The 21,598-nt window shown below is 35.9% G+C and overlaps 1 protein-coding gene across 1 annotated transcript; it reads right to left on the reverse strand.

Annotated features, from left to right (window-relative positions):
• Positions 1 to 34: 34 nt before the first annotated feature.
• On the reverse strand, positions 35 to 13,966 carry LOC134815108 (cyanocobalamin reductase / alkylcobalamin dealkylase-like). Its single transcript, XM_063823585.1, has 6 exons — positions 13,849 to 13,966; positions 13,258 to 13,375; positions 12,945 to 13,075; positions 3,334 to 3,551; positions 1,347 to 1,504; positions 35 to 634 (listed from the first exon to the last, which is right to left on the reverse strand). The coding sequence occupies exons 1-6, from the start codon at positions 13,960 to 13,962 to the stop codon at positions 513 to 515; spliced, it is 861 nt and encodes a 286-aa protein (XP_063679655.1). The 5' UTR covers positions 13,963 to 13,966; the 3' UTR covers positions 35 to 512.
• Positions 13,967 to 21,598: the final 7,632 nt, after the last annotated feature.

Here is a 21,598-nt window from a genome sequence, read left to right on the forward strand (position 1 = left end):
ATTAAAAACTAGTTAGTAAGTAGGACATGTTGTTATAGCAAATTATATGTGTGATAACAGTTAAATCATGTTGGAAGCTTTTCTAGATAGCTGTAGAGGAAAATGACAGACATTTATTTTTATGCGAATAATTGGGAAATCTTAAAACGCACTTAAACGAGAATATAAGAAATAAATTACGAACGAACGATAACACTCTTGAAAACATCTGGGAAGGCGGAACATATTTGTATAATATTAACTCGTGACAGCATTCGACCAATCAATGAATCAAGGTTTCACGCGTCAAAACAACTACCTTCCCATGCTCACTTTGACATTGTCACATCATGAAATATAAAGACAATGCCATCCATCTTCCTTCATTTTGATTACAAAATAATTTATCCACTGAGATAAAACAATTCAAATCTACTGCATGAAAACAAAGTTAATATTTAAATACAGCACGAAAATAAAGTTAATAATTGTCAAAATATTACTTATATTTTCTCAGTTTCTCGTAGTATAGACTAAAGTTCTTTCTTTGACTCGTCACCTTCGTTATATGTGTCCATTAAAGCCTTTACTTTAGGGATGCGGTCAGCAGGAAGAGTATTAAAGTAATCCAGCTGCTCTACACTGTATCTTTTATCTGAAACAGTTTAATAGAGCAGGATAAGAATGTATATTGTGTATAATGTATAATGTATAATGTATCTTGTGTATGTCAATTATGTGGATTTCCCGTAATCATTCAATTTCAGCTAAATCGAAATAAGCCGAGATATCACGTTTTTTACTAGGGTCTGTGCTGTCGTGAAATTCGGGATCAAATTAGTTCCATCGGTATCTTGTCTATGATAATGTCAAGACCTTGCAGTACGATTCGGTAACTAATAACACCGACACATATATTTGCTCAATAATATATTGCACGAGTTTGACGAATGAGTTTGAATATTACAATGATCCTACTGTCCTTATCGCAGTAGACAAAGGGAGAAAGTAGTTGTATTATAATACAGCAGCAACACCTTATGCTAGAAACTTAAGTGTGATTAGTGAAAATAACGGCACACAACTCCAGCTTTATATTTATAATAGTACTGATCATCTGGGTTCTCCCTTTTGTTCAGTCTTTATGAGCAGGAATCCCACTTTGTATAAGTTCAGATTGTGTTTAAAGCAGGTAGATAGTATAATTTTGACTTAGAGTAATTTAGATAAGAGTTGCCCATGCGTTCCAAGCCTCTAAAGCTAAACTACAAAACAAGGACATAGAGGAGTGGCCTCTCTCTCTCTCTAGAGTAGTGGTGATAAGTTATAATCCCCACAGCAGTGTCTCACAATAAGAAACTACTGACCAGTAAACACGATATCTCTCCAGGCTGGGTCCTTCCAGTCACCGTTAAAACACTCCATGAGCTTAGTTTTCTGTTCCTGTGTCTCCACCGCGTCGTGGGGTGGCAGATATTGTATAGTGTCGTCCTGGTGGTTCTTGAATACTAACACTGCTCGGTAACTGGGAGGAGAGGAACTTGTAGTCGTTATATACTATATAGCTATATACTACTACCAAAAAAACACGAACAAGTCATTTTTTAAAATAACTCTAGAATTGTTTGGAAATGTCTTATATTATTCCCAGCGAGTGTCGGGTATGACCTTTGGAGTTTGGAGGCCATGTAAAAGTTGTAGGCCTCTTGTTCATCTTAAAAGGACGTGGTACAAATTTTAAAATTAAACTGTCCAATATTATTTATATTATATTTACAAAGTGAAGATTGTGTGATGCCAAACGAAGAAAGGGCTCGCTTTAAAGAGGTTGCAAGCCATATCTTTTATTGCTGCTGATAGTAGGGGTGCAGTTCACACTTCTTGCAGTGAACGCATTTCAAAGACTTTGAAATGAGCTGATACTAGAGTGAACTTCAAAATAAGGTTGTCTGCGGTATTATTTATCGTATGGGTATTTTAACACCCTGCAATAAACATCTTGTCTACAGCTTTCAGTTCAACAATAAGTTATTGATTGCCAACTCAACTTGTAGCTCCCTAACCGCGCTACCATGTACTGGACACAATAAATAGTAGTGTTCGTATTAGCTTATTAGAGCCACACGCGGCTACTCGCTTTACAGATTTATAATCTATAATCCGTCATGGATCAAACAATATTGCGTTCATGTACGTAGTTTATTATAGTTAAGAACTCCGTCTTTTAAATTGTTTTAAAAAGTAGAGAAATCCAGCATTAAAAAAAACAAAATTGCTTTTGACTTTCTTATTATAGGGCTAAAAGCGATTTGTTTGAAACCAATATAGGGAATATAACCGTAAGCTTACCCCGGTGAATTATATATGCTGTTATTTAGTGGAGCACAGAACGTCATTCGAGAGGTTTATCTCTTTTATTTGGTGTGCCGGCCAACTGCAAACCTTACTTATAATAGTATAATAATAGTATGATAATAGTATAATAAGAATGTTTAACATGTTAATTATTAATATTATGGTAATTCTACTGCAGTCATAGTCAATTCTAATGATATATAGATCTGATGACCACAGCTTGAGAATTAAACCTAGTCCGCGTTATCCTTTTGTCCTGTTAGCCATCAAGTAGCGTGTTTTTATTGTCCAGTTGATCAGGTGATTACCTAGTAACCTAGTAACCTAGCAAGCTGGGCAGTGGGCGCCGGGCGGGTTGATCCGAAAATCTCACATGAATGTCGTTGAATTTATGTCACGTGTTGATTGTGCGGGCTGCCGGAAAACTAATGAAAGAGTTACAATCTTGAAAGATTGGTAGTCGAGTTTGTTTTTGTTTCTTTGTGCAATAGATTGAATAAGACCGGTAACATCGGCTCTATAAGCGTTCTCTATTTCAAAGACAATTACGTATACCTAATGAACGGGGGTTCCTGATGGATTTTTGCCTTTTACCTTTGACACAGATTTCGGAACATGACAACACATGCCTCGCGTCGCGGAGTGGGAAGCCGTTAATTGGAAAATTGTTAACAAAAATCAATTTTTCGTGTTTTTTGGGACACCTTGTATGTTATTTAAATATAGAATATAGATATTAAATGCCAACGTGGCATAATATTTAATATTTTGAAAGAACATTAGTGCAATATTATGCAATAACAATCATATTGGTTGCATGAGAATTAAGCAGTTTTGTCTCTCATCGTGTGATTTTGAATCCTTTGATCATACTAGAATCTTAATTGCATCGACGACTGAGGACAATAATTTGTACCATCATCCAATAACAGTTTACCAGATTCTCAAAAATACAATTATCTCCAGTATTCTCGAGAATAATCTTTAATCGTGACTAACCCAAACCATCCGCTGTATTTAGGACTAATAGAGCACCCAAACATTTTTTTAGTCTGCTCCCAAGTAGGCGTCGAGATCTCCTCAGGCCGGTTATAAAACGCTTGTCCCGCCGCGTGACCCGCAGTTGACATGTTTATTTTGGGTAGTCTCGAGTTTGTTTGGAGCTCCCAGTCGTAGATAATGTCCACATCTTCTCCGGGGAATAGCTCCTCGACAGCCTGGTGAAGAGAGATTGTTTAGTCATCTCGTATTGAGTTACTTTGTAATATTGTGTTAATTGGTGATTTCGAGATTTAATTGTTTGAATTAGGCGGGATTTGTCATGTAATTACATGCTATCTCTCTGGATTTATGTCTATCGAAATCAAAACCACAACCCAGCTGGTGTTGTCATACGTCATGACGTATGACTATGACAGTTGTTTGATAAAAATGTTTGATAAAGTTGTTTGACCAAGTTAGATAACCATGACCGGTGAGATGCTCTCTAAATACACCAGGAATAATTTGATAATTCATTTCTTGCAGCACTGCTAAGCTAGCAGCTTCGTAGACGTTTTACTCTCGAAAATATTTACGTTTATTATATTATACTGACACTATCTATATAACAAGCTTTAAATAGTCGTTAAATTAGTTGTTCTAACTTAAAGATAATTTTACGTAGTCCTGAACTATCCAATTAACAAGACCTAGAGAAACGGCTAAGAATTTAAAATAGTTGTTAAAATAATAAGAATTTATAACAAGTGGAGAATAAAACGGGAAACGAACACGTGACCTACAGATAAAGTCTTAAGGACCGCATAATTGGGGTAAAACATTAGCAGAAAAGCACAAGTCGCGTCAAAAACTACCGTGAGCTTGTAATCGAACATAATAGCGTTTCCAGTTACGATTTTATCAGCTGAACCACAGTTTTATCTCTATGAGACAACGTGATAATCAAATCTGCAGTTCAGTTGCTAATTATTTAATAATTTAACTAATTTAATAGTTACGTTATAAAGTAACGTAACCTTGTACCAGGTGCCACCAAGAACAGCGCGATAGACATAATTTGCATTTGATTTAAATAAAGATATAAGGTTACTCTGTGCAGCATTGTTTATATTTCTTCGAGTGTTTGTTCCTTGTGGATCACATATTACTATATTAGGCAAGCAAGATGTTGGCCGATTTAGACTCCACCCCCTCCCTGTAAGCCATTATACATAATACATTGTGTATAACTACAAATTACATAGTGTATATTATACTATAATATACACATTGCATATTAACAATATTATGATACATTATTCACATGTTATAGGCAGTTAAAAATCAGATCTCTCTCAGCTAAGGGCATAAAGGGAGTAAACCGTTTTATTTTCTTTCAGTGTTTATCGTTAGTGAAGTCATGTTAGGTTACTATACTGTTTTCAAACAAATAGTATGGATGTGTTACTAACATAATATTATCGTGTCTTTGGTAACTTTTGTCTGTATTACTGAGTAATGAGTAGCCCATAATGGCCCGGTTCTCGTGTTTAAGTGATATATTCTCGTGTTTTTGTTAATTGCTATTACACTGCCCCATTTGTATTATAACCCTGACAGATTTTGGTCTCGTCTTTACTCTTTCATCTGTTTAGTACTTCTTATTGTCTCTTTTGCTAAAGACTACCTCCTGTATTGTGATAGATTCTCATAAAAGCGGCGAGTTTGTGTGATTAGAAGCGTCTTTCTGGATCGTAACCCTAATAATGTAATATTATAGTTGTTTGGAGGTTTTTTAAAGGCTTTTTCTTTGTAGAATCTAGAGATTATTTGTCCCTTTTATTCTAGTTATATATTAGTATTGAGGAGAAGCTTTTTTACAATGTCACTGCCATTTTCTTGATAAAATATCTGTGCGCATTTTCAGACCCTGTGTCACTGTTCGAAATTAATTTAAAAGATATTAAGAACTATTTTAATATCTTGATAGTGTTATATTTATATATTGTAAATTGTAAATTGATTGTAATTAAACATTTCAAGGCGTCAGTGCCGAGTACTGTCTCTTCAATTAAAAAAAGTTCATTCCAAGCAGCAAGGATAAGTTTGATAAGTTGATTAATATGGTTCAGCTCTGCGTCATAAGCTATATGTCACACGGCTGAAATTGGAATTTACTAAAAGTATCAATTTGTCAGATAAGGCTTTTCTCGCAAACAAGGATGGTTTAAGTTATATCCTCAGATTTTGACGTACATTAGGCTTTAAAGTTATTAATTAAATGTTTAACACTAACTAGATCACAAACAGAACTTAGTGGTCCTATAATAAAATAAACACGAGCGTCAGCGAATTGCTTTTTCTCGGTAAAATGTATTTCAATAAAAGTTTCCTTTTTTCAAAAGTTCCCTTTTTCACTCTATTTTTTCATTTATTCGCCGTTTTATCTGTACGGTAACGGTAAAAAAAAAACCTAGAAAAAGTTTAAACATGATCGAGAAATTGAAGCCCAAAAGTGCTCATTAAAATTGCATCGGAGCATATTACAGGGGACTAGGGTTGTGTTTAGGGAATATTTTAGGGTATATTATTCCATCGTGACATATTTCGATGGAGTTCCACTGTAGAATTTCACTTAGTCGGGCTTCTCAGAAACTTCAATTATACACTGTGGAATGTTACAGAGCTGTGTCGGGCTTCTTGGAAACTGCCCAAATTCTATAGTGACACTATAAATTTAGTACCTGATAGAGCCAGATTGGTAATATTTCAAACCGTAATTTATTCAGACCGGTGACCGTGTGAAATGTTTTTTTAACATTAGGAAATTTAAAATTTCGTTTCGTTGTTATTTTATAAGGCAGGACCTCTTCCACGAAACTTGTACTTAACTTACTTAACTTACTGTGGATCATTTATATAATAAATAAAAGGACGTGACTGGTTAGGCAGCATGAAGGTCTAGGGCAGGTTTAACATGTTACAGCCTGTTGTTAACTTGAGCACTGTGTTTTCTAAAACTTTAAATAGAACTTGTTTCAGGCTAGGCGGGTAGTGAGGTAGTGGTAACCACAGGCTTATGTTAACAAACTAAGAAGTTATAGTATTTACTATCGTTACTGTAGTATATGATTGTTACATTATTAAATTATCATAATATTTTGATTGTTGTAGTATGATTTGCCGACACTTCCAGTAACTTCTCAACTTCACTTAAATTAACTGCAGTTAAGCGTGCTCCTTTATAAAGTTAAGCATGATCCCTATTTATCTTTTACAAAGTAGGGATTCACTATTATATAGTTATAAAGGATAAATACCAAGAATCTGACAATAAATAATGTTGTTTATCTGTTAATGTCTGGAAATGACTGGATTTCGCAGAAATTTTACTTTGTTCATTAGGTGAATTTAATAGATCAGCATTGGACAATCTATGCTGTACTATACGTGGGACTGGCCAAATCTCTCCCCGATTAACGTTTATTTACTTGATTAATAACGGTATTTGAATTTCCTCGTATTTTTAACCGATAAAACTAATTAATTATCGGGACAGTTAATTAGAGATTTCCCTTTGAATAAATGAGCTTCTTAGCACTCTTAATTGTTAATAATATATATTATTTCTAGATCAATCTAGAAATTGATCACAAAGTATATATACTTCGTGATCAATTTCTAGAGGATTATTAAACCATTATTATCAATTTGTACCCTGTGCCTATTTAATAATCGGGACAGTTAATTAGAGATTTCCCTTTCAATAAATGAGCTTCTTAGCACTCTTAATTGTTAATAAGATATATTAATTCTAGATCAATCTAGAAATTGATCACAAAGTATTATATATACTTCGTGATCAATCTCTAGAGGACTATTAAACCATTATTACCAATTTGTACCTTGTGCCTAATTTTGTGTAGGACGAATTAGGGGAGCCAGTTTCTTCCAAGGGAATAATATATTTTCAGTAACTTAATTGGTAGCTCAGTAATTTGTAAACATTACATTTGCTCTAGTTTCCTTTAGTTTTAGCCACGCCCAAGAGCTCTCTTAAAAGTAGGTTGATGATATTTTAGTTTGAACTTGTGAGCCTCATTTAGCTTCCAAAAAGGTAGAACAGGTACTTTAATTTGTCATCACCTAAGCTTCATTAGCGCGGATAGTATCTTATGGGTGTCTTTGTTTTTATTAGGGATTGGCCCGTAGAACCAGAAGATCATTTATCAAACCGTGGCAAAGCATGGGCTCTTGTAGCAACAGATGTTCACTGGGTAGTTAGTATAGACGACTATATATTTACATACTAAAGACGTGTGTCGTGCATGTTACTAAAGTTATGGCCCTTTGAAATAACACGTGTGAGTGGGATGTGTGAAACCTTCTCCTATAATATGTAACACATAATATACACATAATATACACATATCATATTATAGGAATACTGTATTGTTGAGGACAGTCTTGGTACATGCTAATTAAATGTTGTGGCTATGTTCAGTTTGTTGTGTCACTGTTGAGACGTTTAATATCTTGTAGTGTTCCGCTCGATTTATAAGATTCCTTATTATCTCTTATTCTACTACGCTAGCTTGAATCGTTCAGGACTATGTTAAGAGATTGTCGTAGAAATTACGACCATCTCACCCCCTGCCGAGGTCATTTGATTAAAAACCGTGATTTTCCAAGAATAAAGAAATCATAGCCTTTCACTAATACGATTGTGTAACGTTATTTTTTGTTTAAAATCAAGGTTATGTTTAGTCTAAAGTGTCTGTTATACTGATGAAATCAAATCAAGAATAATAACGGAAACAGCATCACCACTTTTAAAAACACCTGTCCTAATTCCCACATTGATGGGAATGAGGTTTTTATTCAAACTTCTCGTCCCCTATTTGGAGTTTCGTTGGCAGGTTTCGTTTATAAAATGACTTTAGAGTTGATTTCATTTGCGTTTTAGCTGTCTTTGTGTAATGATGGGGCTTGGTAACGTTGAGCCCCTATTAATACAGTTAAACTTATTGATAATTCAATGGTAGACACTCCATTTAATGTGGAATATGTTTTGAAAAGATGCCGCGAAACGGATTCAAAATGACAAATTTATCAAGCAATTTGTTTATTTCGTTAACAATTGTTAACAAGCAATTTGCTAACATAAATTTCAACCACAACAAGGAACAATACCTCTTAATTAATGTTAAAGGTATTGTGATATGGCCAATGAGACGTAGATTAATATACGATGGTGCCCAACTGACTAATACCAGTTTAAACACAGAAATGTATCCCTTTCTTAAATTTGATCCTTCGAACAGCTGTTGAGCAATGAAACGCAAACATAATCTTAGTATCCCAATGTATCCCATTATATTTACATATTATCCTTTCACTAATAGTAATATGTTGACACGTGACTCGTGTCAGATTCCCGATCTTTCCCCAAAGTGCCCTTAAATATGTCTGGAAGGTTTCCTAACGGTCACAATCATTATAGGCCCTATTATACAGCCCTAGACTCATTAATCATACTAGCGTGTTTTGATATTTTACGTCTCGACTTTTAGAGTGAGTGATGGTGTTTGATTATTGTGGCAGGTGGCTGTGTTCAGTTTGTTCTGACATTTGGTGGCGTTTGGTAATGTTATGCCACTGTAAGATTGGATTAACCGATCCTATTTCCTTCAATGAAACTGCCCTTCATCATGGTTCGGAAGATTATTAAAAAACATATCCTTGTGTTTGAAGTATTACATCATAATGATAAAGGATTCGTCTATAAAATGTAATATACTGTGATAATTAGCACATTTAACTATTATTTACTATTATTAACCACAGAATGTTTCACTTCTTCTCCTTAATAGCTGCTTGTATGTGTATTGTTTAGGCATATTCGCATACACTTGACGTTAGGCACGGACCTTATATAATAATAGTGTATTATTATATATTATCTCTCCATTACTTATTACGAACTGAGGCGCTGTTTTTTATTGTCACATAACGGCCGCTAATTTTCAAATCAGGATTAATAGTCCATAGGATGGGTATACCGCTAGTACTAATGATTTAATATTTTAATTATATATCCATTGTGATCAGCAAGGGTTACCGAGCAACTAAAAAGGTTTAAACCTACATATTAATATAAGGATTTATAATATATAGTGCGTGTATATTGTATAACCGATAACACGTTCGTTTCTCGTGTTCGACAAAGTGCTCTACTAACATTTATTGGAGCTTTTTATAAGCGTAACAAAGTAAACGATGTTATTATTCAGTTGGACAATAACATCGTTTACTTTGTAACGCTTATAATAGTTATATTATATATGAGTTATATATCGTGTAGTTAAATAAATTATAAATTATCGAAAAGTTAATGTGTAAAACCGTTTTTTCGTTTGTTTTAAGTTAATTGCTCGCTTATCTACACATTTTGTTGATTTTTTTACGTCTAGTCAAATTATCAAGAGCCAATTTGTTGGTCCCTTAAAGTTTGTGTGCAGTGCGCCAAAAGAGGTTAAATTCTTCAGTTTATTAAGGTTCTAATATTATTTAATATTCATTACTTTTGTAAACTGGTCATTAGAACCACCGTCCAACAACAATAGGATCAGTTACATTTTCTTGATATTTTATATTTTAAAAGATCTGGCATGGCCCTACATAGTACATAGGCTACCCTGTCCCTAAAATCAACTCATTCTTGTTTGTTGCCCGTTCCTAAAGCTGATTTAATCAATAACTACTAATTTCATTCTGAAAATAATTTTAAATTATGTTGAAGTTTGTTAAATTATGTTAAAGTTTGTTAAAATGTGACATTTTCTTAAATCATGTTAAAGTAGTAAACACGTACGTGCCTCGTGCCATGATCAGTTGCACTGCTCTCTAAACATGACTAGGAATCTCTCCATAAGTTTGTGATATCATCACCATTACAGGGTTGACTCCAACAATCAGACTCATTAATAATACAAATGCGCGCGATCACTGGAGATTGGATTTTAAACTGAGGAAGTGAGGATAAATCGAATATGCAGCATATGGTAAAATTGTTAATATAACAGAAGCTCGGGTTTATGTGCGCACGCAATGATTCTTGTTACATTTATTGTTACATCATATTATCACGTTTAGTTGTGTGGACTGTTTTACATATATAATTAATCGACTTTATCTTCAGTTGGGATGGACGTTTTTTTTAATGCGATAAAATCTTATTTTCAAAGAATACAATTAGTTTCCTCCCTGTGATAACTGCCTTTCTAGTATAATATAATATAATGTAATATAATAGCATGACATAGTTCGTTACTTTAAATACGAGCGCCATGGTGATTTAGAGAGAAGCAGCAGAATAATTCTAGATAATTTTGATGCTGACGAATTGCATGCTTGTAGGGAGAGACAGTCCACTGTCCATATAATCCAGGTTTATTAAGCTCTGTCGTGGAAGGAATAGAATATTGTAATGAGAACAAACTTGACTCTTTAGTTAACTTAAATAGTTAGAGGGGCTTATAGAAAACTGCGCAGTGATAAAGAAGAGTCATGAATAAGTTATATTGTATTATAAAATTATTAGGCTGTATATTGTCTTCTTTTGAAGTTGTATGATTTAGTGACTTTAATAGCTTTAATCTGATAAAGTTATATTATATTACTTCTATTGTCTCCTTTTGAAGTTGTATGATTTAGTGACTTTAATTAATAGCTTTAATCTTAATCTGATAAAGTTATATTAAATTACTTCTATTGTCTTCTTTTGAAGTTGTATGATTTAGTGACTTTAATAGCTTTAATCTTAATCTGATAAAGTTATATAATATTACTTCTATTGTTTTCTTTTGAAGTTTTGTAATATAATAGATTTAATAACTTGCATGACTTTAATCTACTTCAGCAAAATTAAATTTTATTATTCTGTAAACCGATTTTGCAGTGCATGCACCTTTGGAAGTCGAGCTAGTGTATTGAAAACATCGTGTGTTAATGGTACGTTCACAGTACATTCACAGTACATTCACAGTTCATTCGCAGTACAGTACTTCACAACTATAATCTGCATCCCCACTAGACATATATTCTGTAAATATTTCATATTTTGCATACCATTAGATACTCCCTTATCTACATTTACTTACCTAACAAATCTCCTCATATCAGTTTTGTTACAATGAAAATGGTCAACACCTCCAACGACTCCTCATTGGACGGATTACAGAATTCTACAGAGCGATACTTCTGGATAATCTACCATGCTATTGTGATATTATCCTCCGTTATCGGGGATACAATCATACTGTACGCGTCAATAAAACACAACGCAATCAAGCTGAACAAGGTTCTTGTGTCTATAATCCAGCATATTTCAGTCTGTGATCTGATTCTGGTGACGTTTGTGTCACTGCCCAACTTGGTCACGTTGGTCACAGAAAGTTGGATCACTGAGGGTTTGTTCACATCACATCATGTCATGTGTTACGCTAGAGTTTATGTGACTTACCAAGCCTTTCCAGCAAGCAACCTTTTTGTGTGTCTAATGATCACGAGTAAGTTGTTCCTGCTTAAAAAACCTCTTCGTTCAGGAACGTGGTCATGCAGTTTGGGACACATTCATTGTACCATTATCTGGACAATATCTTTACTAATCTTCCCAGTTTTGTTTTTGCTCATAGGAAAGGATGACATCTCTTTTGAATACAGAGTAATCTCCTCAGACTACTATAACACAAACACATGTACCTACAGATTTTCATCAGAAGTTTGGGGATTGTTGCATCCACTTGCTATGGCAGTGTCATCGTACGCTCCTCTTGTTGCCATTATTGCAACCACTATACCGACACTCAACTCCTTATTTGAAGCAAGGGGAGTTTCCCGGAGGGGTCATGGGAATGAAAGATGGCAAGGAGTAGTGACAGCGTTGCTGACTGCTGCTGTTTTCTGCATCTCTCAAATGCCCTATGTTATATGCTCGCTTATAGAGTCTTTTGCGCCAGAGAAATCAGCAGTCTTGATCAGTCCTCAAGTTTGGAGGGTACTTAAATATTTACTACAACTAAATATCATGAGTAACTTTTATATTTATACCCTTACTGTGACCAGCTTTAGGTCTTACTTGTGGACAATAATCGGAAATATTTTCAACTGCTCCGATACAATTCGCAGAGCCTCACTGATCTTACAAGATTTATCAACTGTTGAAAGAACGGGAAACTCTGAAGTGCGGCAAAGTGAGCAACAGCAACGTCTTGTCACAGTGTCAATTCGATAAATCTTTTGTTACCTATCATTGTTGTTTGGTTCCTACCACAATTTGTACTACTTTTCACAAAGAGGCATATCAAAGTGATTGTCATTTACTATACCCACTATACCAATGATAAAGTGATAATATTATATGATATCAATTGGAAGATTAATTAATTTTTTGGTGCAATCCATCAAGTATTAATGATAAATAACATTATCCATATTATTAGCTGGTAAAAAGAATAATTATTTATGTTCAGCTGTTGAACTTCGACATTTCCATATTGTAGTTGTAATTAATAAAACTCAGTCAACTTAAATCAAAAGAACATAGTCTACTTGATTACATCTCTTACCTTTGTCATGTAGTGCTTGGTGCATAAATCAACACAATCAGTCCCTTTCTTCAGTTCTGGATCATGTTCACTGATGTAACAAGGTAATGTCTTGTCAAACATGTCTGCATTTGATAACACCACCACACACACTGAAAAGATAAGCACAGTGAAAAATTCAATGGATGCAAAATTCTGATGAGATTTTTTAGTTTCGCCAGACTGTTCATTCTTCCCAGGGGATAAAGATGTCTACAAACATATGTATTGTTCAAACTTACAACTAACTAGACAACAAGTAACTTTAACCATTACCAACAAAATATCATAAAACCTGTATTTGGAGGATAGTCCAGTTTTACAATAGTTGAGAGCTTGTTGTACCATTCTGGTAGAAAAGGAGCAGCATCATAACCAAACTCTTTTAGATACTTGTCTATTTTAGTAGCGATCTGCAATAAATAGTATAACCAGGATTTGTCTATAGTTTAATAATAGTTAATAGTACTTTGTTTACTATAGATCCAATGGATCCTTAGCTACTCCCTAGACTAGGTGACACTGTTGTTGACTAGGTTATATGACTAGGTAATATGAACTAATCTAGTTATCAGAATTATAACATTTGTTTGTGTTTCACTGATTTGTTTGTGTTTCACTGATTTGTAAACTGAGGACGTAAATACTGATTAAAGCAACTTGATAAGGGTTTATGACAAATTTTAAGTGTTAATTTGTTAAATTCAAACCACTATTAATTGATTTAATTATATAAGAGCATTCAAAATTGACTGGTTTAACTTTTACTCAGTGCAACAGTGCTGCCTAACCCTCAAAGCACCAGTCACTATCTTATAATTCCATTTTTTAAACTAGGCTATATAATCTGTTATTGTTCCATATAATAAATCATGTTCAACATTACCTGGACAGCAACAGTATTAGATTTGTAGTGATAGTAGAGTAGAGAAGATATGAACACAAGGGCTATTATAACATGTACAAAGATTCCTATGTAGATCCACCCAGGCAGTGTCATGATGCTAACTATGAAATAAAATAATTATAACTTACTGTCCATTGTCACAAGGGAGGAGCTAATTCCATTAAAATAATAAATACAAATAATAATCCAAAATTTTACATTATAGTGGCACAACAACTTAAAAATGCACTACTGTGCCACGAAAAAAACAATTGAGAACACAAGAAAACCTGAAAATTAATCCACACTAATTATATTCTAAAGGATGAACAACTTTTAGGACTTGAGACACTAAATAACAAAATAATGTGTAGGAACATTAAAGAAATACTACGGTCAATAGAGGCAGCAGCTTAAGAAACTAATTAGAAGTCAATATCATAAGCATTGAATGTGGGACGATTTCGAAAAATCTAACTACGATAAGTTAGCAAAACTGTGTGTTTTGCTCTAGAAACACACTTTTTTAGAGATTTTACCGGAGTATCCACTAAAATCATCTAATTTGTTCAATTTTAGGGAGGGGCGCCAAAAGAGGAGGGGCGGCGGGCGCCAACAGGCAACGTAACGCCACTGATTTCAAATTGAGTTTTTAAAGCATCCTTGTTTAAATTGCAGTAAAAATCAGCTAGTTATAATATAATAATACCTAGGCTATTGAGTGCTGAGCGCGATAATTCCCGACAACTTGCTGGAGGGAACGCGCGGGCACGAAATTGCCAAGGTGTTATGTATTATAATATTTTCCGGTTCTGATTGGAAGGGGTGTAATCCGATACGTGCGCATCATACAATATAGTGTGTAATATATAGAACGCCAGTGTTATTTGTTTTAATACTTGCCACCAGCCAGTCTGAGTCTATGCTGATAATACCTTCGCTTCCCTTGTATTGCGGGATATATCTGCAAATTATCAGCTCTCAGTGTCCAAGACTTTTGTTGGATATAATTCCCGGAAGGTATCATAACCATAACAATGCTCTCATTCAATAGAAAAAATCTCTGGGTCAATTTTAAAAAATTTCAACAAGATCAGGTTACCACTTTTTAAGACACAAATTAAATTTCGGTAAAATGAAGCTATAAAATGATCGAAAAAATCCTGACTCAGGTTGATTGCAGCACTGTTTAAACTCTGTTCTCGGGATAATTGTGTGCAATCTGCATTCGCAGCACTGATTTTATGAATGAAGGTCATGTTTTAGTAAAATAATGACTTTTTAAGAAAAGGAATTCCAACATAAATTAATGGAATTTTTAACTTTTTTGTTTTTGTCACATGACCATCAACTCAGAAGTTTCATTATGTTACAGTGAAAACCATGACCAGTTTTCCACAGACTTTGGAGTAAAATAAAACCTGCAAACATCAGGAGTTTTGGGGTCCTAATTGGCAAACGATGGAAGATGCACTGGAAGATTTTGCCAATATCTCGTCAGGGGAGAATTTTAACCGTATATCATGGGGGTGATTCGGAATCAGCGTTCGAAAATACATCGGTTCGAGGAGGTTTCGACTATCAGGAGCTCTTTTAGAAAAATCTCGAAGATCGAGTGTATAGTGATTATTTACAATTTAGCACGCCCGCTTAAGGGTTGAATTTAAATTGTTAACCTTTTGGTGCTGCTAAAAACTCATCAGATAAAATTTTTGCTGCCTTGGAGGACTTCGCTTATTCGATGCACTGTACGAACTTGCTTCGCATCGAGATCGTTACTTTGCTTCCGCGCTTGACACACGCTGCAACCCCTTTTGATCGGCCGGCCGGCGTGCACGCTTCGCGTGCACGAGAGGTATACAACGTGTAGCAATTCCGCGCAGAGCAACGATCTAGAAGGGTTGACATTGTCAATCAACCTTTGCAGTATATTGTAAACTTGATTGACGATCATGTCAACCCTTGTCATACGTTGTATGACCCGCCGCGCACGAAGTGCGCGGCTCCCCCTGTATCGTCATGCGTCAGTGAAACGACCGTGGGTGTCACAACGTGATACAAGTCAACCCATCGTCGATGCGAATTAATGCGAAGCAAGAATGCTAGTATGCGCGGCGCGTCGAAGTGCTCCAAATTGTAAACCATATTGTTGTATGTAAGATATTTGTAGTATAGTTTGTAGTGTATTCTATTATAGTTTAGACGATATTTTATAAACAGACTCTTTAGGTCGGCAGTTACTTCACAAGCAGTTCTGCCGATCAGACCACGCGTTTAAACCACGTGGTTAGTAGTAATTGTTGTTTTGTATATACGTAGCGGTTGCGTTAGTGATTTTGTGATTATTAAAACAAGTTGTAATATCGAAGACTTCAGTTCTACTTTAGCTCTACTTAAATCGTTTCACTTTGTCAAAACCCAAAGTAACTCATTGTGTGTTCACTATACTCATAAAGTGAACACAACAAACTGGCGCGAACTCGACGAACTCCGAGTTTGACCAACAGATAAGAGAAAACTGATAACAGTCTGACGATATCCAGACAAACGTTCTCAGTTATAATCCTGTCAAAAAGTCTGACGATAACCAGACAAGAACGACCAAAGTGTGAGTTACACTCTAAAATCGAGATCTGCTGTGCTACACCAGTGCAGTACAATCATAACTCCGCACTGAGACGTCACAATAATGGCAGAAAATCAAAACAGAAACGTCGCCAATGTCGCCAAATCGCCAGAATTGTACCAACTGAAGAAAAACTTTGCGTCATGGCTAAAACAGTTTCGAAACTATGCTGAATTATTGAACATCAATGCAAATAATGTTTACAGAACATTTTTATCGTTCATGGATGACAAAGCTTTTACGATTATCGAAAGCCTGAACTTAACAAACGCTCAGAAGAACGATTTTTTCGATAACGCAACACAAACGTTAGTAAGAACAGCCATCAAGAACAGACAAGGCGTGAGAATCCCTGCCGAATATATGTTGAGATTCAGAAAACAACATGAAGGTGAAAGTGTTGAACAATACGCTAGTGAGCTTGAAAAAATGGCTCTAGAAGCTTTTCCTGAAGAGCAAAACATTCGAGAAAACAGACAACTGATTCAAAGCTTCCTCATGGGAGTAAGAAATGATGAATTAGGGGTAAAGTTACTTGAAGAAAACTTCGATAACTTAACTAACGCAGTAGAAGCTGCAGCAAGGCATTGCAAAGCGCTGCAAACGCGCAGATACATCAGAAAAGAAAGCGAAGCTCAAGTACTTGAAAAAGTCTATCAAGTGTCGTGTGCAAATTGCAATTGTACTAACAACAAAAGCTCTGATCCAGACACTGTAAACGCGGTAATGACTGCGGGGAGAAATAGAAATCAACAATTCCATCCGCCTGTAATGCAGCATATGAAAAATACGGATGATCAAACGCCGTACGGTCAACAATTACCGACAAATAGCAGAGCACAACAGGGAGAAATGCAACCCTACTTCCAAACCTCAGACCGTCAACACCGAAGACAGTATACTGATAAACGGAACATTCAATGTTACCAGTGCAGAAAATACGGTCATTACAGAAGTGAATGTTGGGATCTAATGAAATATCAGTCACAGCCACAGCAGAGACCATACTGCACATACTGCGGCAAAAGTGGTCATACAGAAGCAAAATGCTGGAATCTCAATAGACCTAGTCCCGATCAAAATAGAACTCAAACCAATCAGAGCTACGTTCAAAACCAGACAGCTCAAAATCCACAAGCGCCTACCACGAACCCTTTTCGGTCAAGCTAGATAAGAGGAACAAAAGTAAACATAAAGTAACCTCTTGTAGAATTATTAATAATGATAGTTGTTTGCATGCAAAATCAATTAGAAAACAAGCATGCAATTCAAAACACAGATCGTACGTGAAAGCTCAATTATTTAACACGTACGTTTATGCATTGGTAGATTCAGGATCTACACTCTCTTTAGTACGGAGCGAAATAGTCCCTAAAGAGGAATTAGTAAACATGGAGGATTATAACGGCCAAATAGTTGGTGCCGAAGGATCCAAACTAAATGTTTTGGGATCTATAAAGAAGCAAATTCAAATTGCTAACAAAACGTTCAACGCTACTCTAATAGTAGTGCAGAACCTGCAAGAGCCCATACTCATTGGTACAGATTTCATGATAGATAATAGATGTATTCTGAATTTTTCAGCAATGTCGTTTCAATTAGACGACGATATTAAGGTCCCCTTGTTCCAAGTTCAGAACAAGACAAATCCAGAGCTCAAAGTTCTGCTAAGCAAAACTATACAGATACCTGCGAGAACCACGGTGCATAACGTGCACTGTAGAGTGAAGAGTAAACGATCCAACAAACAGAAATACTGTTCGTACACTGGCATATACGAGCCATGCGAAGGTCTTCTCGCAAAGAAGTATAAAATATCCTCGAAAGATTCGCTCGTGAATCTTAAAAAAGGCAAGACGCATATCGACCTTGTAAACCCGAATGATTACACGGTAATCATATACAGGAATCAAACAGTTGGTTCCTTGAAATCGATTGATACTAACACGGTGAACCTTGTTACAAGTATTACAGATTCAGCATGTAACAATGTATCGGATTGCTACAATACATCGGAGGAGAATAATCCAATCAAAAACAACAATGATCAAGATCTGTTTAAGAAGCTTAAACTAGATGAAATAAATCACCTCACGAAAGCACAATTATCTGAGCTCAAGAAGCTCGTTGCTAAATACCGTGAAGTATTCGCGATAAATGAAGGAGGAATTATCAAACCTGCGAAGATAAAACCGCACAAGATAATACTGGATACTAACAAGCCTATAAGGGCGCCGTTCAGACCCATAGCCTTGGCACTAAGACCACATGCTGAGAAGGAAATAAAACGGCTAATGGACTTAGATATAATTGAAGCATCCAACTCGCCATATCATTCTCCAGCCTTCTTGATTGCAAAAAAGGGCGCAAAAGATGACAACACCAAATTTCGCTTAATTTCAGACCTAAGACTTGTCAATAAGCACGTGATACGATCATTCCAGCCGTTACCAGATATGGACACCACGACAAGTTTGTGGCACGGCTGCAAGTTGTGGTCAAGCCTTGATATGTCACAAGGATATTTCCAACTAGAATTGCACGAAGACAGCCGTCACATAACATCCAGCTCAATACCTGGAGTGGCGAAGTTCCAATACAAAAGGATTCCATTGGGATTATCAAGCTCAAGCTCCCATTTTCAAGGCGAAATTGAGAATCTGTTTCTAGGATTGAAATCGATAAAATTGGTTCAATACCTCGACGACCTAGCAACAGCGTCAAAATCATTTGAAGAGATGATTAAAAATCTTGAACTCATCTTTGAACGATTAAGTTCAGTTGGCCTTGTTTTGAAACCTGAGAAAACAAGATTGTGTCAAACAGAAATCATGTGGTTGGGTCACCAGATATCCGAAAAAGGTGTGCAAATGAATCCCGAAAAAATCGAAGGGATCACCAAGATGAGTACACCAAGAACTAAGAAGCAAGTCAAAAGTTTTGTATCTATGTGTTCATTTTACCGCAAGTTCGTGAGATCATTCAGCGAAGTTAGCAGATCTTTAACTGAAATGTTAAAAAACCATGTAAAATTCAGATGGGGTCCCGAACAACAAGATGCGTTCGATTCTCTGAAGCAGAAAATCGTAGAGTGTCCAATTCTTCAATTCCCAGATTTAAGTAAGGAATTTACACTCAGAACAGACGCAAGTAGTTATTGCATCGGCGCCATATTAGCGCAAAAGGGTGAAGATGGTTTCCATCATCCAATAGCTTTCGGTTCAAACTTATTATCGCCATCCCAAATAAATTGGTCAGTGTGGCAAAAAGAGTTCTACGCGATGAAATTCTATTGCGAAAAGTTTAGAGTATTTTTACTCAACAAATCGTTTCTCATTCAAACTGATCATAAACCACTATTATCATGGGAAACCTCAAGACACATGGAAGGACCTCTATGGAGATGGTACCAAACTCTGAGTCAATTCCAGTTCGTAGTCGAACATATAAGCGGCGGCAAAAATACTGCAGATTGCCCCAGTAGAATACCAAGGCAAAATGATGAAGAATTTGAAAACTACGATAAAAAGGTGAAGTTTGAAAACGCTCCAATAGAAGAGAAACCTGCCACATCTACTAAGAATATAACCACTGCAAATAACATCACAGTTGAACCAGTACCGCAGAGTGATGCAATAAACTCAGTATTACATAATGTAAACACACCAGAAGGTGAGGAGCGTCCGAAAACACTTCCCGAAGACAGTCCGAGCGAAAGTGACATTCAAAATAACACGCCGAAAGAGCAGTCAACAAGCTTTCAAATCATTGAAAAAACTGTCTTGTTGGAAGCGCAGAAAAATGACCCTGTGCTGTCAGTTGTGAGAAAATGGGTAGGAGAGGGAAAACGCCCAAAAACTTCGAATAAAACTCAGAAACTAAACCCTGACCTGAAGAATTATCGGACATCATTTTCGGGACATTCCCTCAAAAGAAATTTGAGACACAAAGTGAATATGCTTACGAATTGTACAAATTGCTCCGATCGACCTATAGATGGGTTGAACTCCATCTAAAAGAGAGCAGAGAAATTGCAAAGCAACAGTATGACAACAGAGTGAACATTAAGCAGTTTGAACCGGGAAACTGGGTTTACTTGTGGCGCCCGAGAAGAAAGGGACAGCACGCCTTTATGTCCAACTTTTATGGACCATTCCGAATCTTGTCAAAAGTAGGAGATTACGTTTACAAACTTGACACAGGAAATTCGAGAATACATCCAATAGTGCCACATGATCTTTTAAGACTGGAGCCAAACGGTGAAGACGTGGCTACACGAAACTTCGATCCTCCAGAACAACTAGAGTGGGATCATGAATTCAAGTTCCCTGAAATGGAAACTGAAGAGGCTGACCTACAAGAATTGAATAATCCTCTACCTGAAAATGACATTAATCGGCAAATTGAAGATCCAGATGATGGACGACCGGTAATACAAGTTGATGGCTTGGTTTTGCCCGCACAACCTGAAAATCACGCACGTCCTGTTCGGATAAGAAATCAACCTGATAGATACCCAGGATATATAGTCGAAGACAACCAAAATTAAATTGTGCCACGATTACTATTAGTCACATTTATCATACCGTCCGTGACTTAGAAGTCAGGTGTGAACAAGAACCAGCGCAGCCAGAATGCAGCAGATTTGGTACATTCCGTCACCTTATCTAGGTCATTTTTATAAACCTCCTTTTTGTCAATTATTGTGGAGAATAACAGTCACCACTTCTGCTTCTGCAGAATTCTTGGAACCACGTAAAGTGGTCAGCATAAAGTGTATTATAGCTGTAAAAGAAATTGTTCAGTAAAGAAGAAGTTGCTAAAAGTTTTAAAATTGTAACAAAGGATGTTGTAATTATGGACGTCTTCTTGGCTAGCAACAACTAAATATGCTTGCTGTGATTAAGGCGATGGTAACAGTTTACTAAAAGTGCATATGAACTCCAAAGTTCACACATAAAACAAGACGAAAACAAACTGTTAAATGCATGTCAGAATCGTGTTGAAACAAAGAAAACAAAATTTGTTTACTACAACTCCGTGGTAACAATTACTTGCTATTAATAGCGAACTTGTTCCTTATAAGCGTCTTATCGACTAACCACGGGGGTTGTACTTGTCTGC

Source organism: Bolinopsis microptera, chromosome 5, assembly GCF_026151205.1.
Source record: "Bolinopsis microptera isolate Bmic1 chromosome 5, MBARI_Bmic_1.0, whole genome shotgun sequence".
NCBI lineage: Eukaryota > Metazoa > Ctenophora > Tentaculata > Lobata > Bolinopsidae > Bolinopsis > Bolinopsis microptera.